Genomic DNA, 18,770 nt, shown 5'->3' with positions numbered 1-18,770 from the left:
TGGGGGCTAATAGAGTTACATCCCATGCCAAGTTTTTTCAGTAGCACAAAGAAAAAGGAGACCTAAAATCTCTAACAGCAGTGACGGGTGTACCGCCATGGGAAGGCAAGCGCTGTCCTCGTCATGAGAGCTGTAGGAAGCCAGCGGGTGATTAAACTCACGACCTCTACCCAGAAACGCAATAAGATTTTTAAGTGAACTGACCCTTTAAGCGATTAAGATATTAAAAACACACACCTCAATCAGTGTCCACCTAATTACTTCCAGCAGGCGCAAACAGAAAAACACAAGAAGACAATGTGATGGTCGCCCTGTTTTCATTATTTCTACACTCAGGCAAGTCAAAGCTCAGATTTCCTCTTAAATCACTTCTGAGAATCTTTCCTTCAGGCAAAGTCTGAGAAAGAAATCCTAAGACTAGAACCAGATGACCCTTTCAGACAGGTTTGACTAGACCCTGGACAAAAACTCCACTTCTTCCATTTCTACTGTGCTGTAAACACGAGGACGTGTACATAATTCTAGGTTACATCGGGAACTTATAAGGCACTACATTGCAAAAACTGGACTAGGACTCATTTATCAAACATGGAGAAAGAAATATCTTAAAGTGGATGTAAATCCAATTCATGAAATTTGAGCTGGGCACATATATCTGCAGTATTTTGTTATCTCTCTTTAAAAAGAGCCAAGTCCCATAGCTCTCTCATGGTCCATTCCTCTGTTATCAGCCAGATAACTCGTGACTAATTTTCAGACATATCAGATAAAAGCAGCCCGAATCTTTAGTCAAAGGAGGTTGCTAAAATAGATTAGCAGGGAGCTGGCCCTGTTGCATAACAACTCTGAGAGTCTCTGCCTATAATGAGAGGGGGTGTGTGCCTTTCCTCCAATCAGCAATTTTAGCTATCTTGGCTGTATGCTAGGGCTGCACGATTCTGGTCAAAATGAGAATCACGATTCTTTTGCTTAGACTAAGGCTCCATTCACACCTAGGCGTATTTACGCCCGATACGCTGGAGGGGAGAAATACCATTGCCCTCTATGGAAATGGTTCACATGTCCACGCCGAACGCCGAAACGCTGATCGCCTGAAGCTCAAAACAAGTCCCGGACCCTTTTTTTCAGGCGACTTCGGCGTTCAGCATAGGAGATGTGGACCTGGGGGTTAAAATCACAGCGTTTTGTCGCCACAAATCGAGGTACAAAACGCCGCAATTTGTCGCCGCAATTCGTGGGACAAAACACTGCGATTAGGTGTGAATGCAGCCTAAAGATCAGGATTCTCTCACGATTCTCAAAAAATTTATGCCAGGTAGACAGACAGAATAGTGTAATGATTCTGTTAAAAAACAAGTAAATACCTATTAAATTCCTTCATCTATATCACCTCCGGCATTCTAGTTTTTGTTCTCTCATTCACTTCCTGGTTTGCATCGCTCGTTCATGTAAGAACTACATTTCCCAGTAGGCATTGCGGCACGCCCAGTAATTCACACCTCCTTGAAGTCTCTAACACGTAGAGAGCGTCCTGCCACACAGATGTAGTTCCCAGGAGGGGGCGAGCACGTCACTGACCACCGCAGTAAAGCCTCCCTTCACAGTGGTGAGAAACAATCAGACAAGCAGGAAGTGAACAGAACAGAGAAGAAATAGAGCAATTTCTGAGCAAAAACGAACAATGAGGAAGTGAAAAGAGGAACGTTCACAGCATCTCCCTGCACGCATGTAGTCCTTAGGGAGGGGGCGAGCATGCTGACTAACCCCCAGCCAGATGATGGGGGCAAGCTTACCGAGGAACAGGAAGTGAGAAATTCAGACAAAGAAAAAAAACATTTAGAAGGAAAATCGAAGGAAAATCGAAGGAAACCAACAATGCACTAGCTTAAAAGGAACCCATTTAGAAAATGAAAAACGAACCTTACATTTCATGTAAATGTCTCTCTCATGTAAAGAATAACTTCTATAAAACCCCAAATAGTTGACATTTGGAGAATCCTAAACCCCACAAAACTGGAATATTCTTATTACTCTAAAACTCACGATTCATATTGCAGAACAGACAATATCTTTATAGACCCTTATCATCTCCCTTGGGTAAAGTCAGCCAATATTGGGACTAGTACTGTTTCAGACCATGCTCCTGTGTCAATAAGATTGAAGTTTCCTGGCCAGGAAGAATATAGGAATATAGGAAGAATAACAGCTTGCAACATTTGCTCAAGACATATTCATGCATTTATTGGCACCACGTCAGAAAAAAACTCCAATGTACACAAAAGACTGCAACACGCTTGTGCTTGTAAAAACAAAAACTGTGCTCAGACAAAAAGGTTCAAAAGAATGCTTTATTGGGATACTGGCACCAGAAGACGTCTGGGCATAGTTCTCAGACGGTCCAAGGTGCCAATGTAAAGTTTAAACACAGGCATGCCACCCTCCACATAATAAATCGGACTAGTCCCTCACATGAGTATTACAGCTGATCAGTAATACAGGCCCCATTCACACCTTAGAGTTTATTAGCTTCACGCTCCAAAACGCTGGAGCTTTTTTTGTAGCTCAAATTGGGCCGATTTTAGCGATTTTTAAATTAAATGGAAATACGCGATTTGTAAGTTTTGGCACGATTTTCTGCTTTAAATACATAATTAATAGAATAATAAATACCCCAATATATATTATACACACACACACACACACACACACACACATTAAAAAAGGGGGTTGTAAAGGCAGGTATTTTTCTTTTTACTTAATAGATTAAGATAACAAGCCTTCTGTGCGCAGCAGCCCCCCCTATCGCTCGCCTCCTGATTGGCTGGGACACAGCAACAGCGCCATTGGCTAACTGTTCTTGACAGCAGCGGGAGCCAATCAGGAGAGAGAGGCGATGGGTCCAAACCACAGCTCCGTGTCAGAATGGACACAGGGAGCTGCAGCTCGGGTGCCCCCATAGCAAGCTGCTTGTTGTGGGGGCACTTGACAGGAGGGAGGGGCCAGGAGCAGCGAAGAGGGACCCGAGAAGTAGAGGATCCAGGCTGCCCTGTGCAAATCCACTGCACAGAGCAGGTAAGTAAAAAAAACAAACACACACACACACACACACACACGTTACAATTATTTAAATAAGTAGTAGCAGCAGTGTAACAAACAATCCTAACCCCCAACCCAACCCTAACAAACATAATAATAATAATAATAATAATAAAAATGTAATTAAATAAAAAAGCCAACGATGAAAGTATTTCTCTATTGGCTAAGAATAATCATAATATATAAAAAATAAAAACATGCAGTATTAAAAAAAAAAAAAAAAAGCCCAAATCTCCCATAAAAATATGAGAAAAAAATAAATAAAAAACACTTTAAAAACATGCAGGTGTGAATGCAGCTTAAAGCGGAGGTTCGGCCGATTTTTTTTTTTTTAAAGCCAGCAGCTACAAATAAGGCAGCTGCTGACTTATAAAAAATGGACACTTACCTGTCCAGCGCGCCCGGGGTGAGGGGGGGAAATTGACATCACAGGCTGGATTCCCTGCGGGGATCTGAACCCGGAAGTGATGCAAATACCTGTCTCAGACAGGTATCTGCACCCCCTCTCCCCTAAAAAGTGCCAAATGTGACACCGGAGGGGGGGGGATCCAAAAAGCGGAGGTTCACTTTTTGTGTGAATCTCACAAAATCGCGGCGTTATGACCCTCAAATTTCAGCGACAAATAGCGGCGTTTTGTACTGCGATTTGCGTCGACAAAACGCCGCGATTGTGAATGCAGCCTTCACCCCCTCTATGGAGATGGTTCACATCTCCTATGCCGAACACCGCCTGAAAAAAAGGTCCGGGACTTTTTTTCAGGCGGCAGGCGTACGGCGTTTGGCGTTGAGATGTGAACCATCTCCATAGAGGTGCATGTTAAATCATCCCTCTGGCGTCTCGGGGCTGCAGCGGCGTCGCACTGCAGGCGTATATACGCCTAGGTGTGAACGGGGGCTAAGAGAAAAGAGGCAACGGGATTTGGTTCCATCAGAGAGACTCAGCTGGGATCTGTCATATAGTACATCTACAAAATTGGCCAATCTCCAAGACTGCTCACTTTGCCCACCAAATTTCTCCTGATGTTATTTAAAGGTTGGTTGCAAAACATGCTAATAAACAAAAATAAATAAAAAAGAAGAAGATTTATTCCGTGCTTTCCTTAAGGCATACCACCTGTTCGCCATCATTAAAAAGGGTATGTAAACACTAACAAAAAACAAACATCTCTTTTTTGGTCCCTTTTAGTCCAAGAACCACGCCATTGAAAGGGTTTTGTTATATCTTTTCAAAAATGCAAAAACATGTTGATCCTGCCATAAATCTTGTCTGCCGATTACTTCCTTTGCTTTACTCTCATAAGATACATTGTTGTCAACCATCGCTGAGGACTGGAGAACCCCACCCTTCTATGCTATGGAGAAGGGAGGTTTCTGGCCTAAGGTGACAATACTTATTTTCCAGAGAAACAGTACAGCGAGTGGATCGCCGTAGGGCAGAAAATGTTTTGCTGGCAGGATTTCCAGGTAAAAATAAAGCACAAAAAAAAAATACCCTAAACAACTAAATAAAAAAATGTAATATTAAATTTTTGTTTGTGGGTACATCTGCTTTAATTTATCAGAGTTTGTAAAAATCATGCCGTTTGGACAGTCAAAGGAACGTGACTCTACAAGAATGTCACCTTTAGCTGTTTACATAGGGAAAGCAGTATGTACTATTTGTGTCGGCTATTATTTGTATGTGGTCTGTCCTATATCTCTGCTGTACCAGGAAGTGTCCTGAACAATGCACGGTATATTTTTTGTATTATTCCATTGAATAGAGTGAGAACATACTGTACAGTCAGCCAAATATTAAAAGAAGTCTGCATTTCACAAACTGTACAATTGGCGCAGCCACCTTTCGTGCCAATACGGATACACAGTAAAGGGTGGCAGTTAAAGGGTGTCCATAGAGGACACTGAGCAAACTGTGACGTTAAGATACGGACTGACAGCCAACACCGTCCATTTATAAGCAAGCATTTAAAAGTAAACACACCGTGTCCTGTTAGGTACCATTGTGCATCACTGGAAAAAACAATATTTGACCACCCAGGTATTACTAGACCAGCGAGTATAAAACGGAGTATGCAACTTGGTTTTGCAAAAGGTACAGGTTCATACCTCCCAACCGTCCCGGATTTCGCGGGAATGTCCCGCGCAGCACGATAAATCCCGGGATCCTGCGAGCAGTGCTTTTGTCCCGCGTATTCGCCAAACCCCCCCCCCCCTCCCCCGCGATTACCGATATTCGCGGTGAATCACGCGGTCCCGCGATTCGCGGTAAATCCCGCGACTGGCGACAAACCCCCCCGCTCAACAACTGTGAGCCGTGGACCCCCCCCCGCTTAACAACTTTGATCCGCGGAAACCCCCCACCCGCTCAACAACTCTGATCCACGAATTCCCCCCCCCAATCAACGACTTTGATCCGCGGACCCCCCACTCAACAACTTCGTTTGGGGGGGGTATGTTCATTTGTCCCTCATTCTGAAGTTGAAAAGTTGGGAGGTATGCAGGTTGTTGGGCTGTCTGTTGTCACCTTGGTTCCACCACATTCTGATCTAGAACAAGAATGCAACCAGTGAAGTTAGGCCAGCCATATATCAATTTTCTCTCTTTCAACCACGGGTTGAAGGAAAGAAAATTGCCCGATCCCCCCCATCAACACATTCAGCGTTGATGAGGTGAATCCCTCCTAAAGAGCGATTGTATTCTGACAGCAGGATGTTTCCCAGCCATTAAAATACAATGATGACCGCAAGAAAAAAAAAAATTATATATATTTTAGCATTCCAGGTCGGGTCCTTCAATAATGGCGCCGCCCCCCCCCCCACACACACACACACACACACACACACACACACACACACACACACACACGGCTTTCTGAGCCCCCCATGTGATAGAATGCTTGTGCAGAGCAAGGGGCGGGTTTATGACTGTTATATGGTGTACATCTATAATACATGTTTAAATGCATCCCTCGTAGCCATTCTGTGGTGAAGGGGTTAAGACATAAGCATAATAACAATAAACTCAAGTATTGAAAACGCCCATCAACATTTTTATTAGCTCGGTCCATCATTTTAAAAATGTGCCTTTTTCTGTAGCCACCCACCCCTTGCACGATATAACAGTAATACACCGCCCCTTGCAGAGCCATCCGCCCTATACCCCATGTAACAGTAATAAACTCGCCCCTTGCACGAAATAACAGTAATACACCCGCCCCTTGCTCTGCGCGAGCGGGCCGCTGCATCGTGGTCATTGCGCAGACGCAACAGGTGACTCACAGTTATTCATCTTCGGCTAACTTCAGAGGCTCCGTTGTGGTTCGTACTGGATAAGCGATGCGCCTGCGCAGTACAGGGGGGGGGGGGGTCGATTATACGCCGGGTGATCTTTTTCAGCAGGACACCAGCCAGGACGACAGGATTTTATCACCCCCCTCTTGGCGCGGCACCGCCCCTGCACCACTGCCGCCCCGAGGTCTGGCCTCGGTGGCCTTGTCAGGAATTGGGCCCTGGTTGTACTGAAGTCCATCGCTGACTCGAATTCAGCACAACCAACCAGTCTGCCCATACATAGATCAAATTTCAGCCAGTTCTTTCCAGAACTGCCGAATTTCGAACCATCTATGGCTGGCTTTAGAATGTCTCTCTTGCATGGTTGCGTCACAATAGTGGACAGTTCAGAAGTGGTGAAACTAAGATGACAGCACTGGAGCAGGTGTCTTGGAAAAAAAAAGCCAGCAACAACAATGCTCAAAAACGTATGTTCCCTTTAAAGGGAAGATGGTGGTTTTAGCTATTCAGAGCATAGAAAGAGGCTCATTCAAATTTCTACTTGAAGGAATGCACCCGGTACATCTATGTATGGGAGAGCATGGATTCTCCTCTTCTTTCAACGATTCACTGTGGAGTGCTCATCACATGGTCTCCAACCAGAATGAACTGGAGATTACTTTGGGACTTTTTCCACTCGGCTCAAGCGGGCAAGCAAATTGGTGGGGGGAGTAAAGTGAAGGAGACTTAATGCTGGTCTTACACCTGTAGAATTTCACTTGAATGACTGCATGAGAAAGTATAAAAATTTAAAATAAAATAAATTGCTCATCTGACCATTGATAGTGCCTTGGTGGACTCAACTAATTTGAGAATTTTTGTTTGAGTACCACGTTGAAGTCTCAATTTTCATAGAATGAAGCTTCAACTTCCTGGAATAAGTTTGACAAGTGCATGCACTTAAAGCCTTATACACACGATTGGACTTCCATCGGACTTTTCCGTGGATTTTTGTCAGAATGGGCGTTGGCCATGAACATGTTCTGCATACACACGGCAGAACATTTTCAGCCAACTTTCACCTTTTTAGCCCGTTACCGCCACCCTTTGGGCAAATTCTGCTGTTGGCTGATGTTTAGCATTGGTTCTGAGCATATGTGTATGTACTGTGGACTTTAGTCCGATGGACTTGTGTACACAAAGTTTGAGAGCATGCACAGCGAACATTTGTCCGATGAAAAACCAAAAACAATTGTCCAATGGAGCCTACACACGGTCGGGTTGTCCGATCAAACACGTCTGTCGGACCGTTGTTGTCAAAAAGTTTGATCGTGTGTATGGACCTTTAGACTAGTTCTGAGATTTCTCGCCCAATAGTGAATTCAAGGTTTATAATTTTGTTTGCTGCCAGTAGATCACAGGTTTCCGCCTTTGGCTTTCGATTTTTTTATTTTTATGCTTGCTCTAATCAAAAAGATTGTCGAATTGCGCCCTTTAAATCTTAATATACCAAACCAAATGTTCTTAAAACATCAGTCTTCCAACAAAATTCTACTGGCGAGTAGAGAATGTAGTGGGGTAAAACATATTACTTTGACCTACATGACCAAAAGATTGAAGCCCTGTACACACGGGCCAGAATCTCGTCAGGAAAAAAAAACTTATTACACTTATTTATCAGAAATAAAAATGTATGGTTGACCACAACATCCAGCTAGATAACCATTTCACTTTCAAATATGTTGGCCATTCACATCTAGAACACTTCCTCCTTTTTTAAGGCCTCTGTGATAGAGTTTGCGCAGCTGGTCCATTTGTCAAAAGCTGTCATTTTGTCAGCAAATGTTCTGTGGTTTACAGGGCTTAAAACAATGTTTGTGAAAGTTACCAAATAACTTGCACCCTTCTCAGAAAACTGTATTTAAATACTATTATCCCTGGAGCTAGATTGAACCTAAAATGAAAAGCTGGTATACAGTTTAAAAAATAAATTAAAAAATCTAGACAGTAATCAGCTTATGACAAGAGTGAGTGGTGAAGTCATCACCTAGCTGAATTATTTACATGACCATCAGATCTTCATTAACTGCGGGCCTTTTACAAATAAGCAAATAGCAGTATCAAGAAACTTCAGTCGGGAATAAACGTTTTCCTATAATTTCCAATGGCAGAGCCCTTCACACGGGACGGATCCCTGATGATCGGTCCCGTGAACCTCTGCTTGCTCAGCAGGGATCGCTCTGCTGATCCACGCTGAGCCGGCGGATGACAGGGCGGTCCCCGCACACTGTGCAGGGACCGCCCTGTCAGATCTTCGCTCTCCCCTATTGGGGGGGGGGGGGGTAAATCGGATGAACACAGACCGCCTGTCCGTGTTCACCCGATCCGATGACGAATGGAAAAATAGAGTTTTCCACCGTCTGCAGAATCGGAGGATTGCGGACCCGGAATGAGATCGGGTGTCAGCGGATGTTCATCCGCAATCTCATAGGGATCAATCTATGTCCCTTTTTCATCCGTAAACAGATGGATGAAAAAGCCCTTAGAACAGTGGTTCTCAACCTGGGGGTCGGGACCCCCTCGGAGGTCAAATGATGATTTGTAAGGGGTCACCGAATCCTGGGCTGTTCTTGAAGCCTGCACCGCTCTCCCAGCCTTTTTGCGGACGCCCAGCAGGGCTGTCCCTGGAGCCCACAGCCACCCATTAAGTTCACGACATGGCTGGGGGGCAGAGACTAGCGGTCAGCTGACTGGTGAGGAATGTGAAGTGGGAGGGGCTGAAAGAGACCCCATCTCCTAATTTCGGCATAGGTGTCACTGCTACAAGACACCACAAAGTCAGAGACACAGAGGGTAACACTATCTGTGATTATAGTTGCTATTATACGTCCCCACTACAGTTCTCAGATCAGCAGATGACCTTGATCAAGAGCACCTAAGTTGGCTGATCAGAACCCCCCCCAATGTCCGTGGGTTAGGGGCGCAAATTACTTGTCTTGCCTTGGGTGCTGACACGCTACGAAAATAATTTTACTGTTAGGGGTCCCTACAACTTGGGACATTTTATCAAGGGGTCACGGCACTAGAAGGGTTGAGAACCACTGCCTTAGAAGAACTGTGCAGTGGATTTGCACTTTATTTATGGTCCAGACTAAAAATAAAATATTTAACAAAAAATGAAAAATAGCATAATTTGCATTCCTCTTTTGGTGCAGCTTTCTCATTTTGTTACCGATTTTCAGGCTCATCTTCTTACCTTACTTTATTGTTAAAATTCCTGTTGGAAAAGAAGGAAAGGCTACACACCAAAGAAAACTATCCAATGCGATTAACTGATCCAATATGAGTCGCACATAACAGCCACCAAGACAAAGACGTGGGCCCCCCGGAGGTACCTCTGGGGCCCCGTGTCTTTGTCTTGGTGGCTGTTGTGCAACTTATATTGGATCAATCACCTTGGACCATTTTCATTGGTGTGCAGCCTTTCCTTCTCTTCCAATAATCTTTGGTGGCAAGCACTCAGCACATCCAGAGTGCACCGATTTGCTCACCTGGAGCGGTGCTCTTTCTTGAACTTTCCTAAAATCCTGTTAACAGATTTCAATAGCTCGGGCTGAAATTTACACACTAATGGCCTTGCCTGTTTCAGTCAGGCAAGCCAAGCTTCAGAGCAGGCTGTTTGAGCTGCGCCGACTCTTTAGGTAACCCATGAGAATCCTTTGTCCTCTATCAACTGTGTATTAGCAAACAAAGCGTACAAAAACTCCTGATTTGCATATTGTTTTCCTGCAATTGCACTGGAGTTATGCTATGTGGTCAGGTCAGAAGTTAATGCTCAGCAACGCTTTCCTTTAATGCTAATAATTTGGTCTGAGAAGCTCCAACATGGACAGGATGGAGCCATGCTTTATGGGGGTTTGAGCGACTCTTCAGCTATATGTGTTTGTCATGTGTTTTCCTTTGGGAGCCAACAATGATTTGCATTACAGTAAAGGGACAGGCTGCAGGAAATATGGTAGTTGAGAGTGTCAAAAAGCACACAGAAATAAAACCTACACAAGAAAAACCCATAAAGGCATTTTTATATGAATCACTGGTGGCATAAATGAAACAGAATATATAAAATTACATTGTTTTAACCAGTTGGTTGTTATCGACGAAGACACATAATTTCTCTCTGAAATGTGTGAAAAATTAAGCAACAGCATAAACAGGAGAAGGCCACAATAGCGATTAAAGTGTCCCCTCTGCATCTGATGTCCATAAACTTAAAGAGTTATTTATGACAACAATGGAAAAACCATGTTAAAAACCATGTTAAAAACAACCCTGTCCCTTTCTAAAGCAAGATCTACCTCGAAATGCTAACGCTATCCCACTGCCGGCACCAATCTTGAGAAATCACCCTCCAAAAAGTCAAAGAAAAGTAACAGCAGAAAAATTGATTGAGTGGTCCATCTGGAAAAACAACGATTCCAGGAGTACTGACCTCCTGGGCGGCCTTCAGCACTTCCTGCTGACCTAATCAATCAGAGAACCATAGATATTTATGAGAATCTCATTTCACAAAAAAAATAAAAAAAATAAAAATGTAAATTTACCCAATACATTTTTCAGATTTGGATAGAGTGAAGAAGGGTCAGAGCCGCTGACAGTTGTCAGGAACACTTGTCCTCATTCTGTAGATGGGGAAGGATTAGGGCTATGACAGTTGTCACCGGGACACTTGTCCCCACTGCAAGATTCAGAATTGATTCCACTAATAAAAATTGTAAAATTATAAAACTAGTCACCAGAACAAATAGTAACACTAAATTCTGGTTTAACAAAGTCTATTGAACTTAAAGCGGAACCTAGTATAAAAGCAAAGTCCCGCAGGTCCGATCACACAGCTTAGCCTGTAACTGAATTACAGGGTTTCTTCTTGTACTGATTTTTTATTAGTACCCAGCTCCCACTTTCCCAATCCTCACCTAGGAGAAGATGGCGTCCCTTGCCATGTCCCCAGAAAAAGTTTTCCACAGCCGACTATGCATCCCGGATACGTATAGGGAAAAAAATAGGTTCCTCAAGTTGGGATTTTAAAAAAGGACCACAAACAGTAATCATAAAAAATTACAAATTTATTGATCGAGATATAGATATAAATGACATAAATAACAAAAGTTCAAGATGCTAAAAACAAACGTGTTGGGGGCAGATGTGAGACCAGCTGAAAGGAAAGCCCGAAAACTGTCAACCGACAGATCAACCAATGCGTTTAAAAAAAAAAAAAACACAGTGTAGATGTTTAGGGGCTAAAATGGCTTGAAACTTCCAAAGCTGTAGTTTAAGTCCCAAGTTCAAGCGTTCCACCCGAACAGCAGAAATAACTCAATAAGTGAAGAGAGCAAATGGTCCGCCAGAGCCACGCATGGATAACCGGCTAGAGTGTCATCGACCGATGGCAATTCACATGTGACACAATAAGCACTCAAAAAGGGAGTTCAATTGGCCAATAGATTTGACTGCAACATATCTCAGATTGCAGGGACTTGACAAAGAGCAGGGGAGATTTATCATCCAATGGCGTAACATGTCAATAATAGATACAGTCTCAGTATATAAGCATCCAGAAATCACAAACCAATTGCATAGGGGTCTATCCTAAGGCCTAAGATCCCCATATAGTCTTGTAAATGGAGTGGGATAGTATGGCTCACCTTCAGTCTGCCAGGGAATGTAAACATCCCTTGTAATAGAAAAAAGCATGGCAGCACCTCTTAAAACATGAGATCGGGGGTCAAAAAGACCTCAGATCTCATATTTACACTAAAATGCAATAATAAAAAATAAAATGCCCCTTTAAGAGCTATTGGCGAAAATTACGTTTTGAGGACGCTTTCAACCTGCAATGGTATGGAGCCAAGTGGGGCCCATCTTCCCCTCACTCAGCTCCATACCATCGAGAAATATCCAATCGCCTCCGCCGCTGCCCCCGGTAAGTGGCGGAGGGCACTGGAGCGCAACGGGAGGGGGGGGCCCTCTCCCATCACCGACAAAAGTGATCTCACAATGAATTTGCCACGGAAATAATGTTTTATCTGAAAGCTGACCACCCGCTGAAGAAGAGGATACCTGGGTTATGGCAGCTAGCTTCTGTCATAACAATGATATTCCTCTTCAAATAGCCAAAGTATAACTACAGTGGGCGGTCGGCAAGTGGTGTAAACAAAACAAAACCAAATTAAATTTGAAGTGCAGACTTTCAGCTTTCATTCAAGGGGTTGATCATAAATATTTTAGGAACTGCAACCATTTTTATACACAGTCCCCCACATTTTCAGGGGATCAAATGTAATTGGACAAATGAATAAATCATAAATAAAATGTTTACATTTTGTTGAGAATGCTTTACTGGCAATGACTGCCTGAAGTCTGAAACCCATGGACATTACCAAAGACTGGGTTTGATCCTTTCCGATGCTTTGCCAGGCTCTAACTGCAGTTGTCTTCAGTTGTTCTTTGTGGGTCTTTCTGCCTTCAGCAAGTGAAATGAATGCTCAATTGGGTTGAGATCTGGTGATTAACTTAGCCATTGTAGAATATTCCACTTATTTTCCTTCAAAAGCTCCTGGGTTGCTTTTGCATTGCCTTTTGGATCATTGTCCATCTGTATTGTGAAGCGCAGACCAATCAACTTTGCTGCATTTGGCTGAATCTGGGCTGACAGTATATCTCTAAACGATGCAGAATTCATCCAGCTGCTTCTGTCACATCATCAATAAACACCAATGACCCAGTGCCACTGGAAGCCATGCATGCCATCACACTGCAAGCTCCACCATGTTTTACAGATGATTTTGCGTGCTTTGGATCATGAGCTGTTCCAAGCCTTCTCCACACTTTTTTCTTCCCGTCAATCTGGTACAGATTAATCTTAGTTTCATCCGTCCAAAGACGCTTTAACAGAACTGGTCTGGCTTTTTTTAGATGTTTTTTGGCAAAGTCCAATCTGGCTTTTGTATTCTTCAGGCTTATGAATGGTTAGCACCTTGTGAAGTCTTCTCTTGATTGTAGACTTTGACAATGATACTCCCACCTCCTGGAGAGTGTCCTTCACTTGTCCGGATATTTTCCTTTACCATAGAGAGGATCCTGCGATCATCCACCACTGTTTTCCAGGGTTGTCCAGGACCTTTTATGTTGCTGAGCTCACCAGTGCATTCTTCTTTCCTCAGAATGTACCAAACTGTTGATTTGGCCAACTCTAATGTTGCTGCTATCTCTCTAATGGCTTGCATGGACAGCAGCTTTAAACACATGATGTAGGTTCACGCAAAAAGATTCCAAATGTTTTACCTACTTAATTATTAAAGAAATAACTGTTTTTGATTCAATTGTCTTAGTTACCGTACTTTTGGTCACTTGAAAAAAGGGGGGTGGCTATTCTTAAGAGCTGTAATTCCTAAACACTTGCTCCGATTTGGATGTACATACCCTCAAATTAAGCATGAGAGTGTGCACTTTTAACTGATATCCATTGTATAACTATAATTAAAAACTAAAATTGCGCCAGTGTCCAAATATATATATGAACCCAACTACACACACACACGCGCATTTTGCTTTTCATTTATGTCTGAAATTGAATAGGATGTTTTAAAAGGTGAGGGTTTACATACAGTTTAAACAACCCGATTCTAAATTCTAATGCTCTAATTGTGGCTATAGCCACAACTAGAATTTGTTTGGCTCGAGTTCTACCTTAAATGTAGGTTCACACGGACTGCGGGTTCGAAATTGTTGAACTTGCACGATTTCAAACCGGCAATGCAGTTCGACTTCGGGGGCGAAGTAGGACAGGAACTACTTTTTGAAAATCGGTGCGGCGCCGCAAAGTCGTCATCACACCGATTTGGACAGTGCTATTGCTGGCAATAGCCGCCGATTTGGCATGTGTGAACGCGGGCTAAGAATCATTCATTGTTTACCAAAGAAGTAGCGAACCCTTTGCGTCCAAATGAGCAGCTATTCAATGAAAAGCAGTACAGCAATTCTGGCATCATCATCAAAAAACCAAACCGGACCGTCCATAAAAAGATGGAGAACAGTGGTTAGCAGAACATTGGATTTAAGTAAAAAGAAAAAGCGTGACGGTCTAATTCTGGAGAGGAAAGCTTAATCTAAGTCAGTTTAACAATGTACAATAGTCAGCTCTGGAATTCTGGCTGTTGCTCAGTTAACACTCCCCTTCATTTAATCAGTTTTGCAGCTGCCATTTCCACACAGATGAAAATTAAAATCCCACATGTAGGCTTCAGCCCCAAAAGCTGTTAAGCTGCAATCAACCCCTCCAAAAGAACCTGTCACAAACCATCAGCCTCAAGGTACATGCTCGGAGACAGTGTGTGTGTGTGGACAGGAGAGCGCTTGTGACACCATTTATGAGCTGTACAACCTCAATATGTAATCATCAGCCCAACGCAAACCTATAATTTGGCAGTGTAGCACAGACTAAACCCTATAACTCGCCATCTATGAGTATATTAGACATATTGTACATGCTTATAAGGACTGTGTCTAGGCTAGTAAAAAGGAAAAAAAACAGATACATGTACTAGACCAGACACCGGACTTTCTCAAAACTTGTTTGCAGAAATAACTCTCCGGTCTCAGGGAACCTCTGATAAAAAGGACTAGAACTACAACTCATGATACATCAGAGTGATTAACAGTGGGAAGAATGCTCCTTACACTTGTAGTCATTGGGAATAATTTAGCCTCTTACACAGCACAAGAAATAAAAAACACACACACAATCAATGGTGTCAGTGGAAACTTATCTGAGAGGCAGAAATTGCTCAAGGAACCCCCAACAACCTTTGGGGGAACACTGGTTGAGAAGCCCTGTACTAGACCAATGTTTAAATACTTTAGCCAAAATAATTTTTTTTTTTTCTATACATATGCAACTACTATTAGCTGTACTGAAATTTGCACAGTAGCAAATTACGTTTTATTTTTATTTTTTTTAAGTTGCGTCTAAGCCAAACACAGAAATTACACAGTGGAAAAGAATAGGGCCCTTGCCCAAAGCAACCTGATGTTTTAAGCCAGTGGTCGCCAAACTGCGGCCCTGGGGCGGTATGTGGCCCTTTGGTTGGCGTTATCTGTCCCTTCAGGCACGATTCCTGCCACTGACACCAACATTGCAGAATAATTCCAGACACCAACGACGGGGGCACTATTCCTCCCACTGGCGCCAACGACGACAGGGGGACCATTCCTCCCACTGGCGCCAACGACTAGGGGGCCATTCCTCCCACTGGCGCCAACGACTAGGGGGCCATTCCTCCCACTGGCGCCAACGACTAGGGGGCCATTCCTCCCACTGGCGCCAACAACGGGGGGACCATTCCTCCCACTGGCGCCAACGACAGGGGGACCATTCCTCCCACTGGCGCCAACAACGGGGGGGACCATTCCTCCCACTGGCGCCAATGACTGGGGGGCCATTCCTCCCACTGGCGCCAACGACTAGGGGGCCATTCCTCCCACTGGCGCCGACTAGGGGACTACTCCTCCCACTGACACCAACAATTGGGGAGTTTTCCTCCCACTGATACCAACTATTTCTATCCTAATGCCAATGATGGGGCATGGTTTACTCACACTAGCCACAGTCTCCAGACCTCCTAAAGTCTAAAAGGACATTAAACTGGACCCCTGCCTTAAGCCAACGTCGAAGGACTTCTGCAGCAATGTCCATAAATCAGCCTCGCCAAAATCTTTTATTTTGTTTGCGCCAGCTTTCGAAGAAGCATCACATGCTTGTGTTTATCAGAACTGGACTAAAACTGGCTCATACACTAGTAGATTTTCAAACAAGATTCACATCACTACAAATTGATGCCCTAATAAAAGTTGTTCAAAAGTACTTCAAAAATAATTTGCTTTCACCATTCAATTTGGAGAAAATGGATTTTCCCGCAGTAAAAACCACATTACTCGGCAGAATTTTGTTTGATAAAAAAAGTGTTTCCATCCTGCTCCTTTGAATTTTCTTGTCACTGTGATCAAAGCAACCCCACTAATAAATAGAAAATCAATGGAACGTTATTAAGCCTCCGTTCACATTGGTGCAACTTGTCATGGGATTTGACAGGTCAAATTGCATGACAAGTCGCAGCCTATAGCTAACAAGCGCTCTGTTCAAATCGGTGCGATGCCAACATTGCTGTGCCACACCGATTTAAAAAAGGAGTTTCTGCAATACTTTTTGGCGATTTCGAGTGCCACTTGCATAAAGCCACACAGATATCTTCCAAGTCGCACCCGAAGTCACATTGACATGCGGCTTTGAAATCGTGCAATTTCAGATGAAGTCGTACGATTTCAAAACCACAATCAATATGAGCGGGGGCTAAAACGAAAATTTTTAAAATAAAATTCTACTGACACATGGCTATATATATATATACACACACACACACACACACACAATAATCACCTTTGCGTTTTAATTTTCTTGCGTTTATCTCATTCACCAGGGTGCCTTAATGTGTGTTTTGTACATATGTTGACACGTGTTTTTAATGCCATGCGTTTTTGGCCAATAAACTACTTAGGGCCCTTTCACACATAACGCAGTAGGATGCACTTGGCTGCATTTTGGACTGCACTCCAACTTTATAGATAGACAGTTCAAAATCAATGTAATCCTATGGGCATAGTTCACATTATTACAGTGCAGTTACAAAAAAAAAAAAAGTACAGCATGCTCCATTTTCTGCACAGCAAACGTGGAAAACGCATGCAAACGCATTGCAACGCATCACAGTGCACATATAAGCCCAGTGAAAGAAAAAAGAAGGAAGTGACCTCACAGGACAGATGTAGATAGGCAAACGCGCATCCAATACATGTAAATGCGCACCAAATGCATGAATAATAATAAAGCCCTTAGGCTTGGTACCTGGGGATGAAAATGAATGAAAATGCATCAACACGTTTAGGTGTTACCATAACCTCAATAGACTGCAAAACTTAATAAATAATACAAAATTAACAACAAACAAAAACAAACAAACTCCGACGTTGCCTTAGAGCATTCTCAGGCCTCATTCATACTTTGTGTAGTAGGAACTTGCGTTCCCGCAGGCGATTTTATGTGCGATTTTTAACTCAATTCCACGTATAGGGTAGCCCATTCACTTCAATAGCTGCCCTATGCGCGTTTGTTGACCAAACAAAGCTCCTGCTGTTTTTTTTTTGGGTGACAAGCTTCATTTGATTTTAAATATCACGTTTTTTGCCACGAACGCAGTGCAGCAAAAAAATCGCACCGCTATCTGGCCACGATGTAGAATGAGTGTCACCCAAAATGCACCGAAAACGCACGCAAATGCAAAATCATGACAGTTGTGCACGCGATTCCAAATCGCCAAGTGTGAATGTGGCCTCAAATGAACGTGGCCTTATTAGGGTTTTTCTTGGGTAATAAAGCACACATACCAAACAAAAAATTTGTTTCGAATTCTCAGAAGAAAATTGAATTTTTGTTACTTTTTTTTGCTCTAAATAAATAAATATTTTCAAACAGTTACGAATAACTCACAACATGCGTGGCTTGTTTCCTAAACAGCCACAGAAACCGACTACCCTAATAACACATGGATGTGTGGTCGGAAAAACCATTCCACACAAGACCTTAGGGAGTTGGGTTAAGATTAAAAAGTTGAGTAAAAGTGGTGGGCAGCCATGAGATTAGCCGGAGCGTACCGGATCCTGGTCTGGTCAATAGGAAAAAGATCCTTCATGTAGAGCAGAGAAGTCCTAGGAACACAACCCCCTGTAGTGCTTTGTCACTGTTGGGAACATCAACCACAATATCAGCTCCACCACCAAGACCCATGGAAAAGACTCTCCTTCTGTCCACCCCCCCTAGCCCAGTCTTACCTCTCAGCCATTTTTTAAGTGTCTCCCCCTCACATGATCCAGAAAATAAAGTCTTCAAACACAAGCCAAGTCAACCAAAAGTCCTCCAAAACCTGTTGATTGCCTAGATCCCACAAAATCAGTTGTGATCCCTTAGCAATGATATGAGCAAGTGAGATAGTAAGCTCACTCACCCCCCCTCCCCTCCTCTCTCTCTGAGTCAGGCTCTCCCTTCCCAGGCAGGATGTGTAATCCGATTCCACTCCCAGTATATCCTCCCCCATCTACTGGTGTGTAGAGCTGGGACATGCATTATTACCCTGCACAAAGGAGAAAGGGGGGGGGGGGTGTGTTAACCCCTTTCATACCATTGGGCTTCTTCACGACATGCAAACGCGCTTTCAGCGACGGAAGGGTTAAAGGAAAGTCCCTTTTTCGAAAGTCCCATGCAGACGTCATTATCACCGAATCGCCCCTTTTTTTTTT

General features: G+C 43.4%; 1 protein-coding gene across 2 annotated transcripts in view; it reads right to left on the bottom strand.

The window, feature by feature from the left end:
• LOC120918815 (rho GTPase-activating protein 39-like) overlaps positions 1-18,526 on the bottom strand; it is a 144,793-nt gene extending 126,267 nt beyond the window's left edge. Inside the window, exon 1 of one of the 2 annotated variants that reach the window (XM_040330631.1) lies at positions 18,306-18,526. In XM_040330631.1, coding sequence (XP_040186565.1) covers positions 18,306-18,316 — 11 coding nt within the window. In that variant the 5' untranslated portion in view covers positions 18,317-18,526. The remainder of the gene's footprint in view (positions 1-18,305) is intronic. The other variant, XM_040330630.1, reaches the window with a different exon arrangement.
• Positions 18,527-18,770: the final 244 nt, after the last annotated feature.

Source organism: Rana temporaria, chromosome 12 (assembly GCF_905171775.1).
Source record: "Rana temporaria chromosome 12, aRanTem1.1, whole genome shotgun sequence".
Taxonomy (NCBI): Eukaryota; Metazoa; Chordata; class Amphibia; order Anura; family Ranidae; genus Rana; species Rana temporaria.
The sequence above is the reverse complement of the archived record's forward strand: the minus strand, read 5'-3'. Positions and strand labels throughout refer to the sequence as shown.